General features: G+C 40.6%; 1 protein-coding gene across 18 annotated transcripts in view; it reads right to left on the bottom strand.

The window, feature by feature from the left end:
- LOC127478752 (bifunctional heparan sulfate N-deacetylase/N-sulfotransferase 3) overlaps positions 1-21838 on the bottom strand; it is a 256760-nt gene that overhangs the window by 74659 nt on the left and 160263 nt on the right. For 17 of the 18 annotated variants that reach the window (XR_007907315.1, XR_007907328.1, XR_007907325.1 and 14 more), the window contains one exon: positions 10823-11949. Coding sequence is in view for 1 of the 18 variants with exons in the window: in XM_051804846.1 (XP_051660806.1) it covers positions 10823-11803 (981 nt within the window). In the remaining 17 variants the exon portion in view is untranslated. Of the gene's footprint in view, positions 1-10822; positions 11950-17862; positions 18023-21838 lie in introns of those variants that run through there. The other variant, XR_007907314.1, reaches the window with a different exon arrangement.

The following is a 21838-nucleotide window of genomic DNA, read 5'->3' as shown; positions in this document are numbered from 1 at the left end:
TTAGTACAGAGGTTTAATGAGCTGTAACTGGTGTGATGTCCTTTTACTGTGCACTCTCTGTGACATCACTTTGCCTTTCCACCCTCTGACAAGAGGAAACAGGAGACAGCCTCAATGAAGGTCCCTCCCAAATGTCTGGGAATCATTATTTTATTGGACAGACTACTTTGCTTCTGCGAAAAATGCATCCCTCATGATAAGTTACGTATTTTGGAACATCATTAAAATTCAACATCTACTCTTTCTGGATTTTCCAGAATAGCACTTTGACACCCATTATCATAAACATTTAACCTACACAGGAGAAAGAATAATTGCTTTGGGTCTACTGGGTGTATCTGAAAAAAAATATTTTGAATATCCTTCAGACAAAAGGAGAAGAAAGCTTAAATTGCCTTTGTGTGCTCTCCTAACAGAGCTGACACTACAGAGAGGACAAGAGAAAAAACCAAAGAAAACTTTCAGCTTTTTGTGTAAAGTGTTCTGCTGGCAGAGAACAGGCAACCCAGTTTCCCCTCAAAGGGTCAATAAGGTATCAGGCTGGAGCCAGTTGTGTGCACCTTAAGTTTTTCAGTGTCCAACATAAGAAAAAAAATTCAGGAGCCACAACTTCATTTTATGTGCTCAGATGCTATGACTAGGTAGCTGAATTTGAGGTCCACTAAAGGATCCAAAAAATATAGGTAGCCACTTTAGAAAACGCTGCTCAAATAATTTCAATCAAAAGTTTTTTATCAGAACACACTGTTTTAAATGTCACTGAGTCTTTCTTCCTTTGGAGGTGTTTTTATATTACATACAATAATGATCTTGATGATGGTCCAATTACATATTTTCAAGTAATTAGGCTCTTTCATCTAGGTAAATCATTTGTACAACTAAGAGATTTAAGAAATATTTCTAACTTCTTTCACCAACTTCTCGCTTGTTGGAGGCTGAGGTAGCTGGTTAATGAGAATAAGCTAATTATGGCAAGGTAACATGAAGGTTATAAATACTTGGTGCCAACACTGTTTAGTAAAGTAAGCAATTAGCATGGTATTTTCAGGATTCTGTCTGAAATTGTGCATTATTAGCTCTTAATTAAAGTGTACTTAGATGAAAGGAGTTACTATTACTAAACAGCTAAGTGATCTCATTATTCTGCAGTTAACAGAAATGAACTGCAGCATTCCTTTAAAATAAAGGTCAAAAAAAATCCCAGGTCAGTTGAAATAGAACAAACATCCTACTGCTACATATTTTTCCCTGGGTTTTGCTCAGACAGGATTCAACAGAAACCTTGTTGGTTGCATTTTCACCTAACACTTTGCCTGCTTGTGAAACACGGAGTATGAAGAGGTAAGTTCTCAGAGTATGACAGAACTCAAAACCAAAGTGGCTCTAAAATGCATGTGGAATCTCTTCATATTTATCCAGTTAAGTTCCTGTGATGTGGTGATGGCCAGCACAGCAGGAAAGTGAGTTTTGTTAACAGAAAGCAATTCAGGTGGCTGTGCTGCAGTCACAACCCCCCCAACATGCTGCCTGAGCTCTGAGCACGACAGCCCATCTCTCAGGGTGACAGAGTGGTTCAGATTCTGTTCCAGGTCACTTCTGGGCCGCTCTGCTCTGCTCTGCCTGCTTAGTCTGGCTTGTCTCCACTGCATCCCACCAGCAGCAGATAAATTCTCAGGGCTGTTCATTGATTCGTGTCGACACTTGTCTGGCTCCCAGTAAATGTTAGGCATTACACCTCTGCACCCCCTCATTAGACAGCCCACACTTGCACAGCTTCACATCTTGGTTGGAAGGGTGCATGGTATTTTGTCACAGATAAAACAGTGGCATGGCTGTTCAGTCTAATGGGGCATGTATTTTATAGTCACCCAGCTCAAAATGGACAGAGGTTATGATCCAAGCTCCTAGCACCACATTCATTATCAACAGCACATTTGCTTCTTATTTAATGCTTCCTCAAATGCCAGTTCCAGCTTTAGCTCTCACAGCAGCCAACACACACAGCAGGCAGAGCCTGGCTGAAGGACAAGCCCTCCCTGATCCAGCACACACTGCCCAGCCCTGCGGCTCCGGGCCCTTTCCCCCTGCTCCTGGCACCACATGGCTCTGCACAGCCACTGAATGCTGAAAATATCTGGAAGGCTCAACTCTGGAAGGACTTCAAAGCCTAATCTCTCAGCAGCAGAGACCACGGGGCCTCACTTGATGTGCAGGCACCTGCAGCTGGGTCACTACACCTGCTCCACTCTGACTCTGTCCGTGGCTGCGTCACTCTGCCCAAAATGCCCAGGTTTTTTTTTAGAGACACAATTTCAGTTCCACCTATACACCCATGGCTTGCATACAGAAGAAGAAACTTGTTCCATAAAACCTACTTTCCCCCAGATTTGTCTCCCAAATTGCTATTCCCACAGTTCAATAGGCCATGGAACAGCTTGGGTTGGAAGGGGCCTTCAAAGACCATCTTCCCCCCACCCAGGTAAGATTAAAGCACAATATCTGTCTTAATGCTTAGTTTTACATACTTCAGAACGAAGTGTAAATAAAAGAAGACTCAAACCTTGTTATTTATATAAAGACCACCACAGAGTCAGTTGCTTTCCCTGTTCAGTAAAGCACAAAAAAATTATCACGTCACTGGCATGTTAAATAAAGATTACTCCATGGGCTGGGCAACACTCTGATGAGTGAATGCTTCTTAGATACTCTTTTTTCCCAGTAGAGGTAAAAAGATTCAGATTCCTGTGCATCTCTTAAGATGCACATCTGATTAAAAATATCTACCTTTATCCCTATGTTTGGGGTGAGCTGAGGCACCAAAAGCTCTTTTTCCCCTCTATGCCCCACCTTTATCAATAGAAAAAACAATCTTTGGCCAAAAAGATTTTCATTTTTTCTGTCTGAAAGTTCCACCTAAGACACAGCTGGGAATTCAGTGTTAGCTTGCTCACCAGCTATGGGTCACAAATATTTATCTTTTTTTCTTCTCTTTATGAGTAGTTCTAAAGCTGCTGAATGAAATTCCCCAGCTACATCAACATTGCTATAAAAGAAGTGACAAAAAAAAGAGAGAAAGCTTCCATAAAATAACAGATATAACTCTTTTCTCAAGCCATATTTTTCACGATTATATGTAGTCAAGACAGAAATGATATAATGACTTACTTCAAATTAATAAAAACTAGGACAGTGTCATTGACTCCTACATATTCTGAGGGATATAATCAAGCAGAAAACACCCCAAGTGAAAAACATGGAGATGATTTTGTTACTGTTAAAACACACCTTTCTTGTTTTTGCATGAGCGTTCACATTTCTGAAAGACAAGATTACAAAAACTACATGCACACAGTGAAATATCCCAGCTGGCAAAGTCTACACTTGCAGCCTCAAACAGGCACGCAGGAATCCAACTGAGCTCTGCATTTGATTAGACTGTAAGAGATGGAGAATATATCTTAGTACAAATTCCCTGCCAATATTATATTCCTTCCAATAGCATATTTCATGGCCTTTTGCCAAATCTAATTTTTAAAGACTTACATAATCCTTTTACTTCCTTTGGCATATTAGCCTCTATTCTGCTACTTTTATTGGCTATTCAGCCTACACTTAAACACCTCTGTGCCTTACATTAAATATTTTTGTCCCTCCTCACTGTTAATACCCTGCAGACATCTGCAGCCTATTGCTTTCTGCTTTGGTCATCGTTACTTACTGAATTTTTTAGCCTTCATTTTCTCATTTTTTTGCTCAGATGTTTCCTGACTGTTCTGGTGTCTCTAAGCACTCTCTAAATATTTCTGATCAAGTGGTGCAGAACTGAGCACAATATTCCAGAAACCACCTCAGTCAGTAAGATGAAGTTCTTTACTGATACAAAATGGTATTTTTCATAGTCAGCTTGAATTTCAAACCAGTTTACATTACAAACTTGGGTATATTTTAGTATTCATCTTGGTTTTCGGATATTTTCAAGATTACGTTTTCAACGTTTCTATCACCTGTACCAATGACAGTGAGAAAGGACAAGGGATAAGAGAAATGTTTCACATCATAAACCCCCTACTATTTATATATAAATGCAAAATTATTTTTCAGCCTCCTTTTAAGTGCTGTTAGAGTTCTATCAAAGACAACTCTGAGGTATCTTTAGTCCCACTCCCACCCTCACTTTTTTCTTCTTGCCAGACTGTGCCTTTCTTGATGGGACTGAAGATGGGGAAGGAGGTAGGCTCACTTTTGGTATCATGTTTCACAGCTAAGGGCTTTGATTTCTAGATCTGTCTGCAGTGTGTTTTTATTTGTTGGCTGTGAAAGTTTTATTCTATTTCATTAGCAGCAGGAACTGGATGGCAAACTTGTAATCTGGAAAAGCCTAGAATAAATCTGCAGCAGCCACCAGCACAGGGAGGAGTCTGTGCAGCTCTGTGGGAAGCTGTTTTACATTATTGTTATTTGTATCAACGAGGTGCTTTCTGAACAAAAAGAGCCTCTGCCCAAGAGAATTTGCAGTCCAAGGAAAGAGAGGGACTGATGTGACAGCAGGTTTGATTTTCACCAGATGGATGGTTCATCCAGATGGATGAACCCAAACACTGCTGAGTTTAGGTTATGCTAAAAACACTCAAAGTGTGCACAATCACATGCAGTTTTATCTCATCCATGAAAATATTCACCTACATTCCTTAAGTTTCCAAGTAGGCAGAGGAAGACAGAGCTTGTTAACTAAGTGGCTGTGAGCCAGAAATGATCACTGGAGGTTGGAACACCTGGTGAATCTAAGATTTTGTGTGGATTCCTTTGGATGGGAAGCCTTAAAATCAAGTGTAAAGGTATCTCTGCATAATATAATAAATCAAGGGAAAAGCAGAAACAGTGTTACCAAATATTCAGTTACCCCACTTGAGCTCAGGGGAGTGCAATTCCTTATGTTTTAATAAATAAAATAGCTCTGATATCCCAAAACTCCACTGAGAACAGAAAGACACCATTGTTAAGAGTTACACTAAGCCTAAGGACATCTCACCATCACAGAGAAATGTGAGGAATTCAAAAATGAAAACAAATTATTCTCATTTTCTGGAAAGATTTAGGTGACTGAATCTGTAATGCACATCATCTTGTTTGGAAAGCACCAGGGGATTCACAGAAGATTTCAGGATTTCCTTACCATGGTTCTGTCATGAAGACAGACCAGGAGTGTGCAATCATCAGTCAAATCTGGTGCTGGGGTAGAAGAGCTTGAAGGAATCAGCCCTCAAATGTCCTGTGTCCCCGTGGCCTCTCTGCAGTCACCCCTCTCTGACTGACAACTTCTATCCAGCCTTCCATCTCAAACTTCAGTACACCTCTAACAAAAAGAGCTGGAATGTATTGAGCAGCAGTTGTAACAATTTTACTTGATTAAAATTCATAGAAGTTGATACATAAACCAAATTGCTCTTAGATGTTACAATGACTGACTGGTAAAGTGTACTTTATGCTGGTAGCAGTCCATAAAATACATAAACCAATTTTTATAACTTGTTTTAAAGTTATATTTTAGTTCTGAAATCAAATTCTAATTCTCTATTGTCTCACAGTGCAAAATATTACACACTACTGCAGCTGAAACAATATGCTCAAGTAAATCAGTCCTAGGGCATCAGACAGCTACAGAGACACTGGTTAATAACATAACTTTTCCTTGACACTTTTTGAAGTACAGAATGCACTTTTTCCTTGCTATTTCAACAAGTCAATATAAAATACTTTAGGAGTTTCAGGTTAAATTAAGAAAGAATGTATGTAACACAGCAGGCACACTGAACACTGGCATAAAGGTACTATGGCTAATGGACTGGGAACGTAAAATGATTTAGCAGAGCAAGAGTTCTTAATAATGACTTTGTTATGTAATTTAAAGAGCTGATTCAAAAGGTTTCTTTGAATCTCCCCAAAGGAAAGATTTACGGCTCAGTGCAACCAAACAGCCCTCAGTACCTCTGGTGGTTGTGCACCTGACACATTTGATGACACATCTGTCATTTCTTTCCTGATAACCTTCTCCGTGATCCTGGAGATAAAGAAGCAATTAACTGAGAGAATCAGACTTCCTCCTGTGACAGGAACCATCGCTTGTCTTGACAGCTCAGCTTTCTGCACCTTTTAGAAGTTCTGCCTCAACACAAAATATATCCGAGCTTCTCTTCTGAGGCAAATATTTACATCATTCCTATGCAACAGTGACTGAAAAGACACAAAGTTGTCTTAAAATTTATGGCCAAATGGAATGCTTTGCCATGGGAAGTTCTGGTTTCTTTCCACATATGCTGCACAGGGTGAAAAGACACTTAATGGGTTTTAAACAACTGTAATAATTTAAGCTGTGCTGACTAACGTGGATGAATTTCATACAGGGAATAAACAATTAGCTCTTAGGGGGGAAATCTGTTTTTAAGCAGAATTATATTAAACAAAAGCTTAGGCCACCAATGCACTAAGGAAATAACAAAGAAGTGACAGCACTGGCTTTGGAACAAGAAGACTGACCTGACCAAATGCAAATGTTTATATTTGATCTTAGTCACTCCAGAAGCAATTTCTGAACAACAAACAATGACATACTTTTAAAGTGCAATTCACTTAAGCAGTGCCTGCCTGAAGATGAGCTATTTTTCTCTGTTGTCTCTGTCCACCATGGAAAGTTAGAGGACTCACTCTGCTATGGATTTCTGCATTATAAACCTCAAAATCCGGCCAAGATGAGAGCCTGTGCAAGGGATGGAGACTATAATGTTATGAATTTATTCCTTTGGGCTGAATGCTCTCCATTATCAGAAGGATGTCTGGCACAGATGATACACCAAGAGTGGAGCTCTTGTCCAGTTCTTCCATGACTAATGCTCAAAGGCTGCAGAGTGAAGCTTGTATTGCCCATTTCAGCATTGCCTGAGCACTCCCAAAATAGAATGACAAGAAAAGACCTATCTTCCCCCTCCAATAATGGATATGGTCAATATGAAGCTTTTTCCTTGCCAATCATAAAAGAATAATTACAGGTGTAGGAAAAGATTAGGTTTACATGAACAAAGAGAGGAGATCCCCCTCCTGACTTCAATTCAAAGGGTCTCTTTTGAAAAGCACACAAAGGACAAGGCAGTCAAGGAAAGATCACACAGCTAATTATTAGGGGAAAATAATTTCACAGTGTTCTAATTTTTCATTTGGAAAATGTGATTAACTCTTAAAGAACCAGAGAACGTGCCTGTGTCGGGGAAATTAAGGAAAAGGTAGACCAAACCAAACTGCCCAAACCACCAGCACGGCACAAACTGTCAACAGGAAAAAGAAATCACATTTAATTTCCCCCCTTTTATCAGTTGCTTTTCCCTTGAAAAAATCTCAATGCTTTATAGTCATAAAAATTTTACAAAGAGTAACTGTAACAAAAAGAGATATTAAATTAGTAGACTGTCAGCCAGGACAACTGTGGTCTATTAAGATAAACTTACTCTGTGGATATCTAGACAGATTATTCTCTGTATGTCCATTTAAATGAATTACTTGCACTGCACGGGCTCTTAGTCTTTCTAAAAGACACAAGGAAAATAAAATATAACATTGTCACAGCATAATGGTCCCTCCTGCCTGACAGACAACAGGAGAGAAAAAAGTTACTGAAAAATGAATGTTGAGATGATATTACTGAGCTTATTTTCAAAGTAGGAGGCAATTAGACCATGGAATTGTTCTCTTCCATTATTTCTATTATACTAGAGGAAGATAAAGTAAATAACTATGAAGATGGATGGTTATGTTGACGCAGTGACAGCCACTCAGTATGTTACATTGAAGAACTATGTTTTATCAGTCCAGATTTTACAGAGACAGGCAAATCTGTAAGAGTAAAGTAGTCTAAAATCTGCAGCACTATTTCAAGTTTTTGGGGTCTTTTTTCTTTTTTTTTTTTTTTTTTAATTGAAGAAGCTGTTGTGAAATTAGAATAAACTTTACCTGTTGTTTAACAAGACACACCATTTATTAGTTTTACAGGATTTAGGTTGATAAACTATGTTTCTAAAAGATTTTCAGAAAGGCTCTTTATGCTTGTGTTCCTGACACTATAGGTACTCAAGTTGGAGTATCACCACTTTGCCTCCTCTTTAGAGGTGCAGAAGACACCCCTATTAGAGGGTCTGCTTTTGACCTGACCTCTTTTGAGGTCAATATATAATAGTGGTAAAAAAAATCACCCCTTAACCTTATGACAGCAATTTTTGTAAGTGCTCAACTCCAATTGACACACTTTAAAGGATAGGGCAGTTTAATTTTGTGCCAAATATTAACACTTCTGGCCTCTTTGAACATCTCATTTAGGCATGTCAAGAAGAAATTCCCCTGCAAACCTTATCTCACAGGTATTGGGACCTCCCTCCTTGGTCACAGTCAAAAAGCACCAGGACAGGACCCAGCCTGAGCAGGAGGGTTGGACCAGCTGACCACCTTGTTTTTGCTCTCAGTTGCGCATTAACCCTCCAGTTCCTGAACTCTGCCCTGTCCAGAGAACAGTCAGAACCAATCCTAGAGGTCCCTCTGGGTGGTGGGAGCTTCCTGAAGAGTTTGACATCCATTTGTGTTAACATTCCCATTACTCTCAGCAAGCCCATGGTCCTACCACATACAGCCAGAAAATATTAAAGAGGAAACACGCCAAACACAATTAAAGCACAAAAGAGTATCCTACTCAATTCTGCTTTGCTAGTATTTAAAATGTAACCTTAGCAGAAAGGAGCTACCTGGAGTACTGCAATTATACAAAGTCTACATTTAGCAACCCACTTTCACACTTGCAGGGCCCAATTCTCCGTCACAGTCACCGCAGCAGAGCTCAGTAAAACACTCCTGTTTAATGGGATGTCATTTATCTGCAAATATACTTTACAATAACAGATTTTCAACTACTGCAAATGGATTTTGTTTCATTCCTTCCACATGTCATTGTGCCACAGAGGATAACTCCTTTGATATTAATAGTAATGAAGATGCATCGCATCTGACAGCCCTAACAACATGTTTAATAGAACATTTTAACTATAAGTAGATGAAGAATCAGAAGGGAACACTTTTTTTTTTTCAGATTCCACTGTTTCAGAACACAGTTCTGTATAAATGAAATTATCCTACTTAAAAGTTATTTCCACTTTGATATTATTTCTATTTAATTTGACAGTTTTATTTTGGGAAGATTACATTCTGACATATTGCAAATTATTCTCCCAAAACAATACAGTTTATCCTTCTGTATCTGCTTTAATCAAATCTGTCTCAACAGCCTCCTGCTTTTGGTAAGTAATTCTGGCAATTAAACATCCTAACTTATCCTAAAACAACCCAAAGGTGTCACTTTCAAAGAGAAACAATAAAAACCATACTGTCTCAAAGTGCTACTGCACAACACAGCGAGAGGTTTATTCAGGTTTTATTTTACATATTTTCTTACCAGAAACAGCTGCTTCTGCAGAAAAACAGGAGTTCTGCAGTGATGTGGGTCAGACCTTATTTCTTTCCTGTGATCTGAGTTTGCATTTAGGAGATTCTCCAATCACTTACCTAGCTCAAACACTGCCATCGTGTCCTCCACAGAAACTCCATTTATTATCTCTCCTTTATTTCAACTCTCTCCCATGTGATTTGTTTGCATATGGAAAACACCGACTTAACGAGAAGGTTATAGCTCAATTATAATTGCATGTGAAGAGAATGTTTGGGAAAAGAGTGTATGTTGCAATTTTAAAGTGAATTCAAGTTTAACTGCAGGTTCAAACCTTTTGTTTAAGGAAGACCTATATGCAGAGTTATTGCAGCTTAACAAATTAATGCTGAAAAAACCCAAAAACTTGGTTTAAAATGAAACAAACAACTGCACACAGTGCTGTCCTTGTCTTTCCTTTTCCCAGTTTCTCTTTCCATTAAGAAAGTTTTAACAAAACATTCTCCTTTATTTTTAGCACAAATGGGGTAACAATCAGCATGTTACAGATTTTTAACTTCTAGACCAAGTAGAGTTGTACAAGGTGACTTCTAATTATCTGCTCTGGAACAACACTTCACAAAACACAAGCCAGGTACAAAGGAAGAAATAATGTTAAGGTGTTACTGCTACTGACCCACAGCTACCACCTCACTGCAAAGCACAAGGGAGTGGAAAATGACCTTCAGGAATGCAACACTTCAAATGTTAAAATGGAAATCATCAAGTCATTCAGCAACAGAATGAGCTTTTAAGACCAATATTAATACAACCCTTCCTTGCAAGAGCCATAAACAGAGATAAGAGAGGTGAAATGCTGCAAGCAACTCCTGACATCCAAACCTATTTCAAACAGCTAATAACCCAGCCTATTCTTCAAAATTTATGCTGACATTTACTATTGCTCACCACATTTACCTCCTGCTTGTAAGACTAGCTGCATGCCCATCACATATGAACAGCTCCTGAGTCGAGCCCTGAAGTCCTGTGCTGTTTCCAAACACCACTGAAGTGTGTGCTTAGAGAGAAGGATCAGCAAAGTAGTTAGACACTCTGCAATTCTGTTTAGAATGGTGTGTTGGGTGGGTTGTGGTGTGTGTGAAAACACTACTGCTCTGCCCCCTTTTCTTTATCAGTTACTTAGCAACTAGTTGACCTTCATTTCTTTTTGGGAGACTATTCTCCATATGTAGCAAAGGGAACAGAATTCTGAGGTGCCCACCCCGTTTATAGAACACAGCAGGGACTTGTGAGAGAAAAAACCCATCACTTTGCTGTAATGACCATTAGTTTGTGCACATACTTTACCTGTACATCGTTGGTGTTCATCCTCGTTCCCTCCTTCCCAACGAAGATGTCATCTATGTCAACCAGAATGTACCTATCCAAGGACAGTCTGAGCTTCTTTCCAGTTAGGAAAGAGATGGCATCTATGAAAATCAGCTTGTGCAGCCAAAAATTCAAGTTATTGCCGAAAAGGACTCGTTGTATCCCATCGTGGAGCCCCAGGTCGTGAATTACCGTGGCATAGAGAGCACTGAGAGCAGCAGGTGGAGAAAGGTTTTCTGGTGTCCTTACTTTTGCAAATATCACTGGTTGATAAGCTGTGTGATTAATCTGGAAAACAGCCCAGTCATTTCCAAGCAAGGGCCCTTTCTCCAGCTTAGAAGATTTAGTCACATGGAGCAGTGGGGAATGAGGGTTAATGCAACAGTCCTTAATACCCAGATTGCTGTGGACATGGAAAGGAAAACCCTTCAACTGAAAGCTCTGCAGGCTGTTCTCACTGCCTTTGTGAAATCCAATAACACCTACACCATATTCTATACAGTACTTATCTAGAAGGCCTCTGTTCCAAGAGTCCATATTCACATACTTCAGAATATTTTCATAGACTATGAGAGCATATTTGCCTCTGTTTTTGTCTATAAGCACCGGGAGGTCACCTTTCCCAGGAGCAATCTCAATGTGGAACTGAAATCTGCTGGATTCCAAGATGGTTATTATATCTTGGCCTAACGTGGAGTACTGGCTTTCCACAAACACCAGCACTACAAGGTCTGTCCTCAAGGGATCAAGAGGCTTCATGGTCTTCATCTCCATCAGCTTGTATGGCAACAGTTGAGGATCACCACATTCCACTTCTGAAGAGATTTCAGGAAGTTCATTTTCCTGTTTGTAGCCATTATACAAGTAGTAGGCAGAAATAACTATGCTCACCATACAAAAAGTGGCCAGCAAAATAACTGTTCTTTGAAAATGTCTGTGAAGTTTCAGGATAAAACTCATGGTGTTTACTTGCCTTAGATAGTTCTCGACAGCAGCATGAAAAACAAACACAGATTCTCAACAACTTGTTCCAGTCCTGTGAAATCTTTATGTCACCATTGCAGCACACACATCTATCTTCCACAGAGCTTCACCAGAGGTATAATCTAAGAAAAAAAGAAAACCAGGGATTTAAATGGGGCATTGCATTTGTGAAGTATCATCCCACTTAAATTAATGGGGAGCAAAGAAATCATTACCAGGCAGTAGTTTGGGGACCAACAGCTCAAAACTTTGCAATATTAAGAGTGATTTCTCCCTGCTCCCACTAGCTGCCACGAGCATTTGAGGGTCTTTAAATCTCCCAGGCTCCTCACCCCAGAGGATCAAGTAAAAGAGGCAATAAAAATGCAAGATATGACAGCAAAGAATTTCCTGTGTTTCAGAAATTCCTTTTATCTGAAGAGAAAAGTTAACTCCAAGTAGACAACTGCTGACAACCCAAATACTGAAAATCTGTAACCTTCCTCCTCCCACACCAACAGGCTGGGGAACATGATTAAACAAACTCTATCTTTTATTACTTTCTGAAGAACCAAGAAGTTCTAAACAAAACGTGCACATTTAACTGTTGTATGCACGCATACTGATATACTGTATATTATATCTGTTACAGAAGTATTTTTAAAACACAACTTTTTTCCTGCAACATTAGAAGAAAACAAATAGCATTTTACTGGATTGCGTAGCTGTTCAAATTGTTAGAAGCATATCACAGTCCTTTGCATTAAAGAAGTCATAAAATAATCCAGCTCTTAAATTTGAGAAGAGAGAGTAATAAATCAAAGGCTAACTTAAGAGGCAGATCACCTAAGGATATACCTATGCTCTAACTTGTAATTAAGGAAAGCAGTCATTTTTCAAGGCAGCAGTACAAGTGCTGTCAAAATGTCCCTAGTAAAATAACTGGACAGGGTGACAAGCATAAAATAATTATCATTAAGTCATAAAGGAAGATTTTGAAAAATATTCATGGCGTGAAGATCTAGAACATGCCATTGTAACTTCAGTGCCCATCCATGCCCATTTGCAAATGGACTAGGATAAGCTATGTGTGTGGCATTAACATGGTCATTTCCCAAGAGCTTAATCCTTCCATTCTTGTTTGTTTGTTTGTTTTTAATTCTACATTGTAAACAAGTTGGTCTTTCACTCCAGGTTTTCAAAAAAGCTGAAAAATATGAAGTACTTAGCACCTATGTAAGGCTCACAAATTTAATTAAATTCCAAAGACTGATCTTCCTAGTGCCACAATGAGCATAAAGCAAAAATAAATGAGGAGAAAAATGAGATAAGGGGAAAAAGAAATTCCAAATCATCCTAGTCATCAAAACTGCAAAATTAAGCACGAAGAGCAAGCATACGTGAGCTGTCTCATTCATAGTTAAGATTCCCTTTACACCTGCATCTCACCAGATAATTCTGCTGTCTGAACAGATAGATTCTACTCTCTCCACCTGCTACTCAGAGATATATAACCCCTTTCTATTCTGGGAGGACTCATACCCAGCCTTGAACCCTGCCTGCAGCTGCACAAAGACCTGCTCGTAGCTTTTAGGCAGGACACCTGCCTTGCATCCAGGAATACAGCCTCACTAATCAGTGTTAGACAAAAAAAAAAAACATAATCCCAGCTCTCAGTAACCAGAGGCATGTGAAAAAAAGTTAAAGAATGTATAAAGACCTAACAAAAATACTAAAGAACCTTTAGAAGGTGTCAAAGAACATTTTCAACTACTGAGATGTCTGATCCTTGTCACATTAACTTAAAGAGTATCACTTGAGATAGCAAAAGAGATACTTAAGAAGTAAGTAAGAAGTCAGGTGACAAAGAAGGAGCTCCATCCTGAATGAGTAAAAACAGAGAGAGATGTTTCCAGACAGATGATTTTTCATTACACACATGAAGGGTTTTCCTCATTTTGCATTTCCAGTTCAGCTGCCTGAGTGCCAAGAAACACATCATTTTAGTGGCTAAAATTAACACTTGCTGCATTGTCTAGAAAAGCTCAACATACTCCCACTCCTCCTCCTCAATAACCACAGACCTGGCTGGTCTAGATAAAGAAAAAAATGAGAACTGACACTGACCCAAGCTCATAGCAAGGAAGGGCTCATCAGACAGAGTTGGTTGAACTGCATATTACAGAAGGGTTGCAACCCAAGAAACATTTGCAGAATGGACACAGTTCCTAATGCCATTCCATGGAGAAGAAAACCTGGAGATTGCCCAAAACCCTCTATTTTCTTCAAGCAAACCCCTGTCATTGTATCCTTAGCTCCTAATTGCAGGTGCCTCCTGGGGCTACGGAGTGCAGCTGTAAGGAGGAGCCGCTGGCAATGTCAAGGCAGATGTGAGGTTTGGCTCTGAGGAACGAGGAATTCCCCAGGACGCAGCAGGACACAGCCAGACTTGGCACACTGCAGACAGTAAGGAAGGGGAATGGAACACAATAAGGCACAAGTTTTACGTGCATGCTGTCTTGTATCAGCTTGATGCTTATGTGGTTTTCACTTATTTAAGGACCGGTTTGCATGGCAAGAGTTCCAAAGAACACAGAAAGCATAATACAAAAACCACAAAGAAAACATGCATTTAATAATACCAAAACAGTTTCAAAGCCTTGACAAGGTACAGCTGCTTTCCTTGAGGAACAGCAGCATTTTACTCTGAGCAACAGCACTTGCTGGATATCCTAATGCCATCTTACAGCACATGCTACAATAACTCATCATGTACCCACCTTGGCAGTGGTACTGACAGCTTCGAGGGGCATCACCCACAGCACACTGTGGAACCTATTGAGACCACTCCAGTGACCTCTATCACACCTGCAGGGAAAATGGTCCTCCTTTGCTGTCACTTCCAACAGTAACACCAGACCAAAGGTGTAAGTCAGAATGTACCAACATTCTGTAAGCTGCTGGAAGCAGCATTTCAGAAGAGGACAGTACTTATAGAGTCTTACTTTCATGACAAAAGAATACAGTATTTTACAAAAGAAAGAAGAAGTCATGATAACTCAAACAGCAATAAAAAAAAATAATCCGGTTATAAGAAAAAAGCTTAAAGAAAAAAAAATAATCAAAGAGTCTAGAAACTCTTTGCAAGAGTTCAAGCTTGTTAGTATTGTTTCAGTGAACCCTATGTTTCATAAAGGTACTCCTGCGATAAGTTTTACCTATAAAATAATTTGTATGGTCTTTTTCCATGGTCTGAAGCAATAAAATCTGCCTCATTTTTTTCTTCATCTAGAACTTTATTACTTTAGGACAATCTGCATTTAATCTCCTACAACCTGCATTTGATCTCCTATTTTGCATTTCCATGCCACCATCTGAAAATTCAGACCAGAACCTTCTACCTGTGTTGTTACAAAGTATGAAGTCTCAAAATGCTTCCTTTAAGGTGAAAATTAGCATCTTTGAATATTCAGCATTTGCTTTTAACTTCTGGACTCACTACGGAGGAGATGATTCTGCTGAGAGAAAGCTGAGTCATGGAAGTAAGCTTTGCATTTTACTCTGAATACAAACAGCAAGGCTCTATGTCCTCCTCATCTACTGTAGAAGTGATTTCTGCAGCCCAGGACTAGTTCACATGAAAATCTTGTGGGTATAGGAGAGAAGTATCACCTTATTAAGTAGAAGATTTACTATTCTAAGCAGTACTGCTGGGCAGTCACAATTACAGGTATCTGCAGCAGCAAGCATCAAACAGATGCATTAGAATAGAGACTTTCAACTATGGGTTTTTGTTTGGGGTTTTTTTGGTTTGTTTTTTTTTTTAAATTTACTAACGAGGTAGTTCTGATGAGGACAAATGCCATGGTGAGCTCCAAAGAGCTGAACCACACCATAAGGAGCCTGGCAAGTTCCTGCTATTTGCAGCCTCCTTTAGTTTGTTGTTTCATTGGTAAAAATAAAGGAGGAAATCCTTGGCTTCCATAAATCATTTCAACATGATAACCCTAATGGAAATGCTTCCAAGAGACAACACTGGCTGGGGACTCAGCCTACTAATGAGATGCAGCAAACACACACAAAGAACATGAAATTCCCAGTCTTCAATTTTTGTTTTCTGGCAATATAATTTATCCAATAAATAGCCCAGCAGCCTCCCCAGAAGTCTCCTCTTCTAATAATTCCTATCAGTATATACTCATTCTGTTCCTTACCAACCTGGCCACTACCACATTGCTAGTGACATACTACTGATTTTTAAATGCAGGCTAAGTTGTAAATGAAGACTAGACAAAAACCAGACATTATTCAGCATGTTAATGTAGGCATTTACATCTCCACTGATTTGAATGCTATTTAATTTCCTTGAGCATACAAGTCTGCTTTGGCCAGCCACTATGAAATATGACCTTAAAGGGAGTATTCTGGAGTCATATTAGTGTTACTAAAATGGAAATCTTTGGATAAATAAATGACATGGCAAGCAGCAGCAGAGTCCATTTGAAGAGAACCAAACGTGGGATGGATGGCAGTGCTCATATTTTAAATTAATTATGAAAATATGAAAGTGGTCTCCAAATACCGAGTGCCCTTACTTACAACATTATTCTACTGACTGGAGTATTCAAGCAGTGATAACTCAAGACAAGTAAATCCAGGCTGAGAATGAGACCACATGAGTGCATATTAAAAAGACATTTTCAACTTGAAAAGATGGTGATATGAGACATGAACTGTCAGGGGAGGTCTTTGGGACCCTTTAGTATCACATAACAAGCCCTGGAATGTGTGACTGTTGAAGGGCTTACATTCCCTCATATCTTTTAAAAAAAACGAGAAAAAGGAATGGCTTAGGCAGAACAACAATCCGGGTGGACAGAAATGCTTTGTCAAGTCCTTGGGGCAAGCAGTTCTCAGTTTCTATTGTACCTAAGACACCTTTAGCTTCATGCTGCATTGCCTCATGCAGTAGCACAGACAGGATAGGAATTCATGCATCACAGTTCATCATTAAAGGATACTTACAAAGATTTAAAATACAGTATTTAAAATAGGTTAAAAGAAGGTTTGGAAGACTTTAAAACAATACACAAGTTGGGTTAGGTCTTCAAATTACTACTTTACCTTCATATAATACTTTCACCTGAGAGATCTTAAAGCACATGACATCACATACAATTTTTCTGAGGTAAACCCTATACGCTTTTCAGCACTTGCAGAAACATCACTATCTAAAGAGGAAACGATTTCTTCAAGGTTTTTAAGGTAAACGTACAGCACATTTTCTGGTCCATGCCCATACCTTTACTTCTCCCACAAGTGCCAAGCACAAGTCAAGTGTAAACAGGTAATAAGGTCGAGTTCAGCACCTTTCCTTCCTAGAGACCCGACTGGGGATGCTGACAGGGAGAGAAATCCCATTTCTCCCACCTTCCATTTTATTAAGAAGAAAAAAAACCCATCACGCCAAAACCTGAAGCAATTATCCAGCACATCAAGTAGGGAATTAAACAATACAGAAGTTTTCTGCCATTTCCCGAAGGCTGCATGCGACAGCTGAACCGAGCAGCATTACACATCAACTTCTGATGGGATTTGGAAACCCAATCAGCAATAAACACCTGAAGTTATTAATAATTACCGCACTACGCTAATTTTTCCCCAACAGAGCCCTCGCCAATTCCCACAAACACTAGAGGGCAACCGCGTCGCGCGGAATAACTCCGTGAGGAGAGGGAGAGGGAAAAGCCCAGCCACCGAAGGGCTGCCGAGGGGACCGCGCCAGGCAGATGCTGAGTGCGCCGAGAAACAAGGAAAACAAAACCAAACCCCAAGAAACAGCACAGAACCAACCCGAAACCGCCGCCCCGCTCAGCGGGAGCCCCAGCGCCGGCGGCCGCCCCGTCCCGCCGCGCTCCCGTCCCGGGCGGTGCCCGCGGCGGGGGAGCCTCGGGGGCTGCTCGGGCGCAACTTTGCCGGGGGGACGGGGCAGGCGAGCGCCGAGTTGTGCGGCTTACCCCGCCGGGCCCGCGGGCACCGCCCGCCCCGCTCGTTACCTCCAGGCGCGCTCCGCCGACATGTCCCCGCCCGGTGTGCGCAGCTCCCGCTCCTCTGTCTCCTCTGCGGAGGCTCCTCCGGGAGAGGCGCCGGCACCCGGCGGGCGCGGAGCCGCCCCGGGCGCGGGAGGTGCGGCGGGGCTGCCCGCCGGGGGTGCAGCACCGCCCGCCCGCCTCGCCGCGCCCTCCCGGAGGAGGAGCCGCTCCGCGATCGCCGGAGAGGGGCGGGCGGGGGCTCCGCCGCGCCACCTCCCACATCACCGCCCTTCCCTCCGCGGGAGCCTCGCCCGGGCCGGGCGGGGGCGGTTGTGGCCGTGGCAGTGGCCGGGGACGGGGACGTGGCCGTGGCCCCGAGCCCTCAGGCTGTTCGAGCCCTCAGGCTGCTCCCGCCCTCAGCCGCCGCGGGGGCTGCACCTCACGACACCTGCGACGCCTCCTCCGCGAGGGACTTAGGGCGGGATTCCCTCCTGTTGTGGGGTTTTTAACTCCTGTTTTAAATAAAGAATGATTTTTAAATTTTTTCTTCCTTTTTTTTTTTTTTTTTTTTTTCCTTCTCCGAAAGAGACTCAGCAAGCCCTCGCTGCACTCGTGCCGAGGGGAAGTTTAACTCACACCCTCCCGCCAAAACCCTCGCTGTCGATACAGGTTTAGGTCTGGCCGATTTCTGAGCCGGTTTAAATGTAGTGCACAAGGATGGAAATTCCATAAGGTCAATTATATTTTCTCAAGACAATATGGGGTTAAAGCCTTGAAGGAATGTGTTTGCTGCCTCACTGCCTTTCTTTATTGAATTTCCTAACCCCATGTTAAACAGAGTTAGTCCCTCCGTATTTTTCACTGATACTCTGCATCCCTCGCTCTGGAGATGGGGCTATTCCATTACTGCAGGTGAGGGAGTTACGATTCCCTGTCTGAACTGCATTAGCTTTCACAAATGGGAAATAAAATTAATAAATTTTACAAGTGCCCTTTTGATCTAGCTAATTTACCTCACAATTGCCTGGTGATTGTTAGTTCACCTAATGGCTGACAGTTCAATACATCAGATTAACTCCATCACTGGTGGCTGTCTGTCGAAACCCTCCTTTCTATGACTAACTGAAGGCAGAAACTTAGAGCAAAACCAGCTACAGTCATCTGAACATTGCTTTTCCAAACATCAGCAGAATTTACAGCAATTAATTCAGGAATACTGTTATTTACTGCTTTCTCCTCTTTTTTCTCCCTTTTATTCTCATGACACACTCTAAACATCCCAAAGTTTAATGTTTTCTAAGCTAAAAAGCAGTGCAAGGTCCCAGGTTCCATAAGCTAGACTTCTAGAAGGACAGAGGACTTGTCACAAGGACTTTGTGAGGTTAGTAACCCCTGGAATAGAAAGTCCATCTAAAATCCCGTTGCTCTCTCAATATTCTACTGAAAGGAATTTTCTCCCACATTAAGCTTCTTGACTGTGTGGATATGCTGATACTGTCTTTTCTTGTAGCTTCTCTATTACAAAGGATTTTTCCTACAACAGGCTACGAGATATGGGGCAGAAGGCAGCCAAAAGTGACTGAAATTTTTGGATCTGAGCTCAAACTCACCGTTTCCCTCCTACCATTCTTTGTGAGCAGCTGGCACTGTTTTTAAGGTATCGCCGGCCAACATGGACAGAGGAGCGTTGTCCTCGGAAGCACTTGGATGCTCACAGAGATGTGCTAGACATCTCACAGCTGAGGGCTGCAGCACTGCACGTCAGCAGCTGCAGCACCGAGCGCTTCTGGCAGGAGCATTAACAGCTTTCAACCTTCTTGGTGCTACTTTTCAGTCTTTTGCTCTTGAGCTATCACTGCGGCGTGAACTGGGCACGATGTCTTAGCCGTTCTTTGAGCAATACATCTTGAGACACTGCTGACTGTGCTTCTGGCCAAGATCTGTGGCCCATAACAGCTCACAAAAAATAGGTGAATGAGTACTAAATACGGCCAAGAGATTAGGGAGGAGGAAGATGGCAGTCTACTGAACTGTAGGCAAAAGAGAGGCACATCTCGACAACTGCACAGCTCTTGCTGCACCATGAACTAATGCCTCAAGCTTTTTGCCTTTCTTACTGCTGGCCTCTACATGTGATTGCTCTTTTTCTCATTCATATTTTTCTTCAAATTCAAGTCTTCAGATAGTGCTTCCTCCTTTTGCATAACCAACACTCTTTCTATCTTTCTCAAAGGAACTGAATTCTACCTTTTCTCAGGGTCTTACCTCTTTCAGGCAAGAAACAGTTCTAATTATTACATGGTTTTAAGTCTGCAAATGAACACTTGGTCCTGCTGAAATCTGTGCAAAATTTGGGCATTTTTGTTATGCTGTTTATTACTACAACTCCCACCACAAATTACATCTATTAAGATGGACAGATTGATTACCCTGGGCATCACTCCACAAGCCAAGTAACTCTCCAGTAACTCTGGAGAGTCACTTGTAATAACAACAGTTTCCAATTAATACAGAAATATCCAGTCCTGCCATTCCAAAGTATAAGTACATCTTTTAACCCAACACTGATTATTATTTGTATTATTTTTGTTGGCATTGTCTTGCAGGAAGCCATTACAGTGAGGTATTACAGGTATTTGAAAACAAGGAGCATCTCGGCAAGTGCCTGTTATTAGTAATTTCATTCTTACTTTTTTAAAGCTATTACAAATGCTACTAGTCAAAAGGCAAAGTTACTGTAGATTCTTAATGCTTTCTGGATTAATCAGAAACTCGTTAAACTGGAAAATGTTTTCTTTACAAATTTCGTCTATATAATGAAGAGAAAAATGTGGCCTAAGATTTTGACTTGTGGTAAAAACATAATCAGCTAAGAGGCTATCTCAGAGAAGAAAAAAACCCCAATGCTGTTCAAGTTCATAACTGAGCTACATTGTTCTATTATTGTTATTACAATACCCTTCATTTGTGAAGTGTTTAATGACTATTCTGTAGGAAACAATACAGGAAGCCAGCCACGCTTATGGATTTTCTCTAAAAAGCCACTAGCTTTCAGATGGAAAACACATTTATTGTGTCTTTTCAGTACTTTCTATTTAATTTTCAATACCTTAGCCTAAAAAAAATCCCACTATCTGCATACATTGTAGTAATATCTTTCAAGCCAGTGGAAGGCAAGTTGCTAATTACATGCTGTGGGTGATGACTACTTGGCAGCAGAAAGGCAGTTTTATCTCTAGGCTTAGAATAAACTATTGTTATAAATATGTTTTGTTCCATGTTAATCAGGGTATTGAGACAATTGTCATCTTTGTACAATGATCAAATGGGCAGCTTTGGAATTCAAGAAGCTCTGAAAGTCATTAGGAATGTCTGTTCTAAGCTGAAAAACCACCCTTTACCACTCAAGTCACATGCCATGTGAAGTGTAAGATAGATCCATTAATGAGGAGGACTGAGCATTTTCTGTCGCAATTTACCAGCAAATTTGCTTATGAAAAGGGAGGAAAGACTCTTCCTTCCCATTGTATCAGGTTCATGGGTTCCAAGTTAATAAATATGCAAAAAAATAGCAGCACAGATTCAGAATGTATTAATTTTAGTGAGTTGTTTTGAATGTATGTCAATTTGAGTGAAAGCTCCTTAGCAATATTGAAATTGGTTACAGGAAAGCAATAATGGGGATGGAAGAGAATTAGAAAGAAACTAAGTTGTTAAAAGCACAATCAACACTTTAAAGCATCCTTGCCCTTTTGAAAAAAGTAATATGTAATTAAAACTGCTGTTAAAGATTGATTTTAGGATATGTAATAAAATAGGGCACACTCTGGGCTAAGAGGAACTGTCATTGTTACCCTAAAATCAATTCATTTTTCCCATCAATAACAAAGGAAGAGTTCAAAAAAAGTGTTGGCAAAGAGAGAAAACATTAAATTGCTATACCCAGTGCTTCAGTCAAGCAAATGCTTCCCAAAGCAGAATGTCATTCACAGTCAGCTGG

The sequence above is a fragment of the Manacus candei genome, unplaced genomic scaffold (genome assembly GCF_025592945.1).
Source record: "Manacus candei isolate 608988 ecotype Guabito, Panama unplaced genomic scaffold, ASM2559294v1 h1tg000062l, whole genome shotgun sequence".
NCBI lineage: Eukaryota > Metazoa > Chordata > Aves > Passeriformes > Pipridae > Manacus > Manacus candei.
Note: the sequence above shows the minus strand (reverse complement) of the source record. Positions and strands in the feature narration are given on the sequence as shown.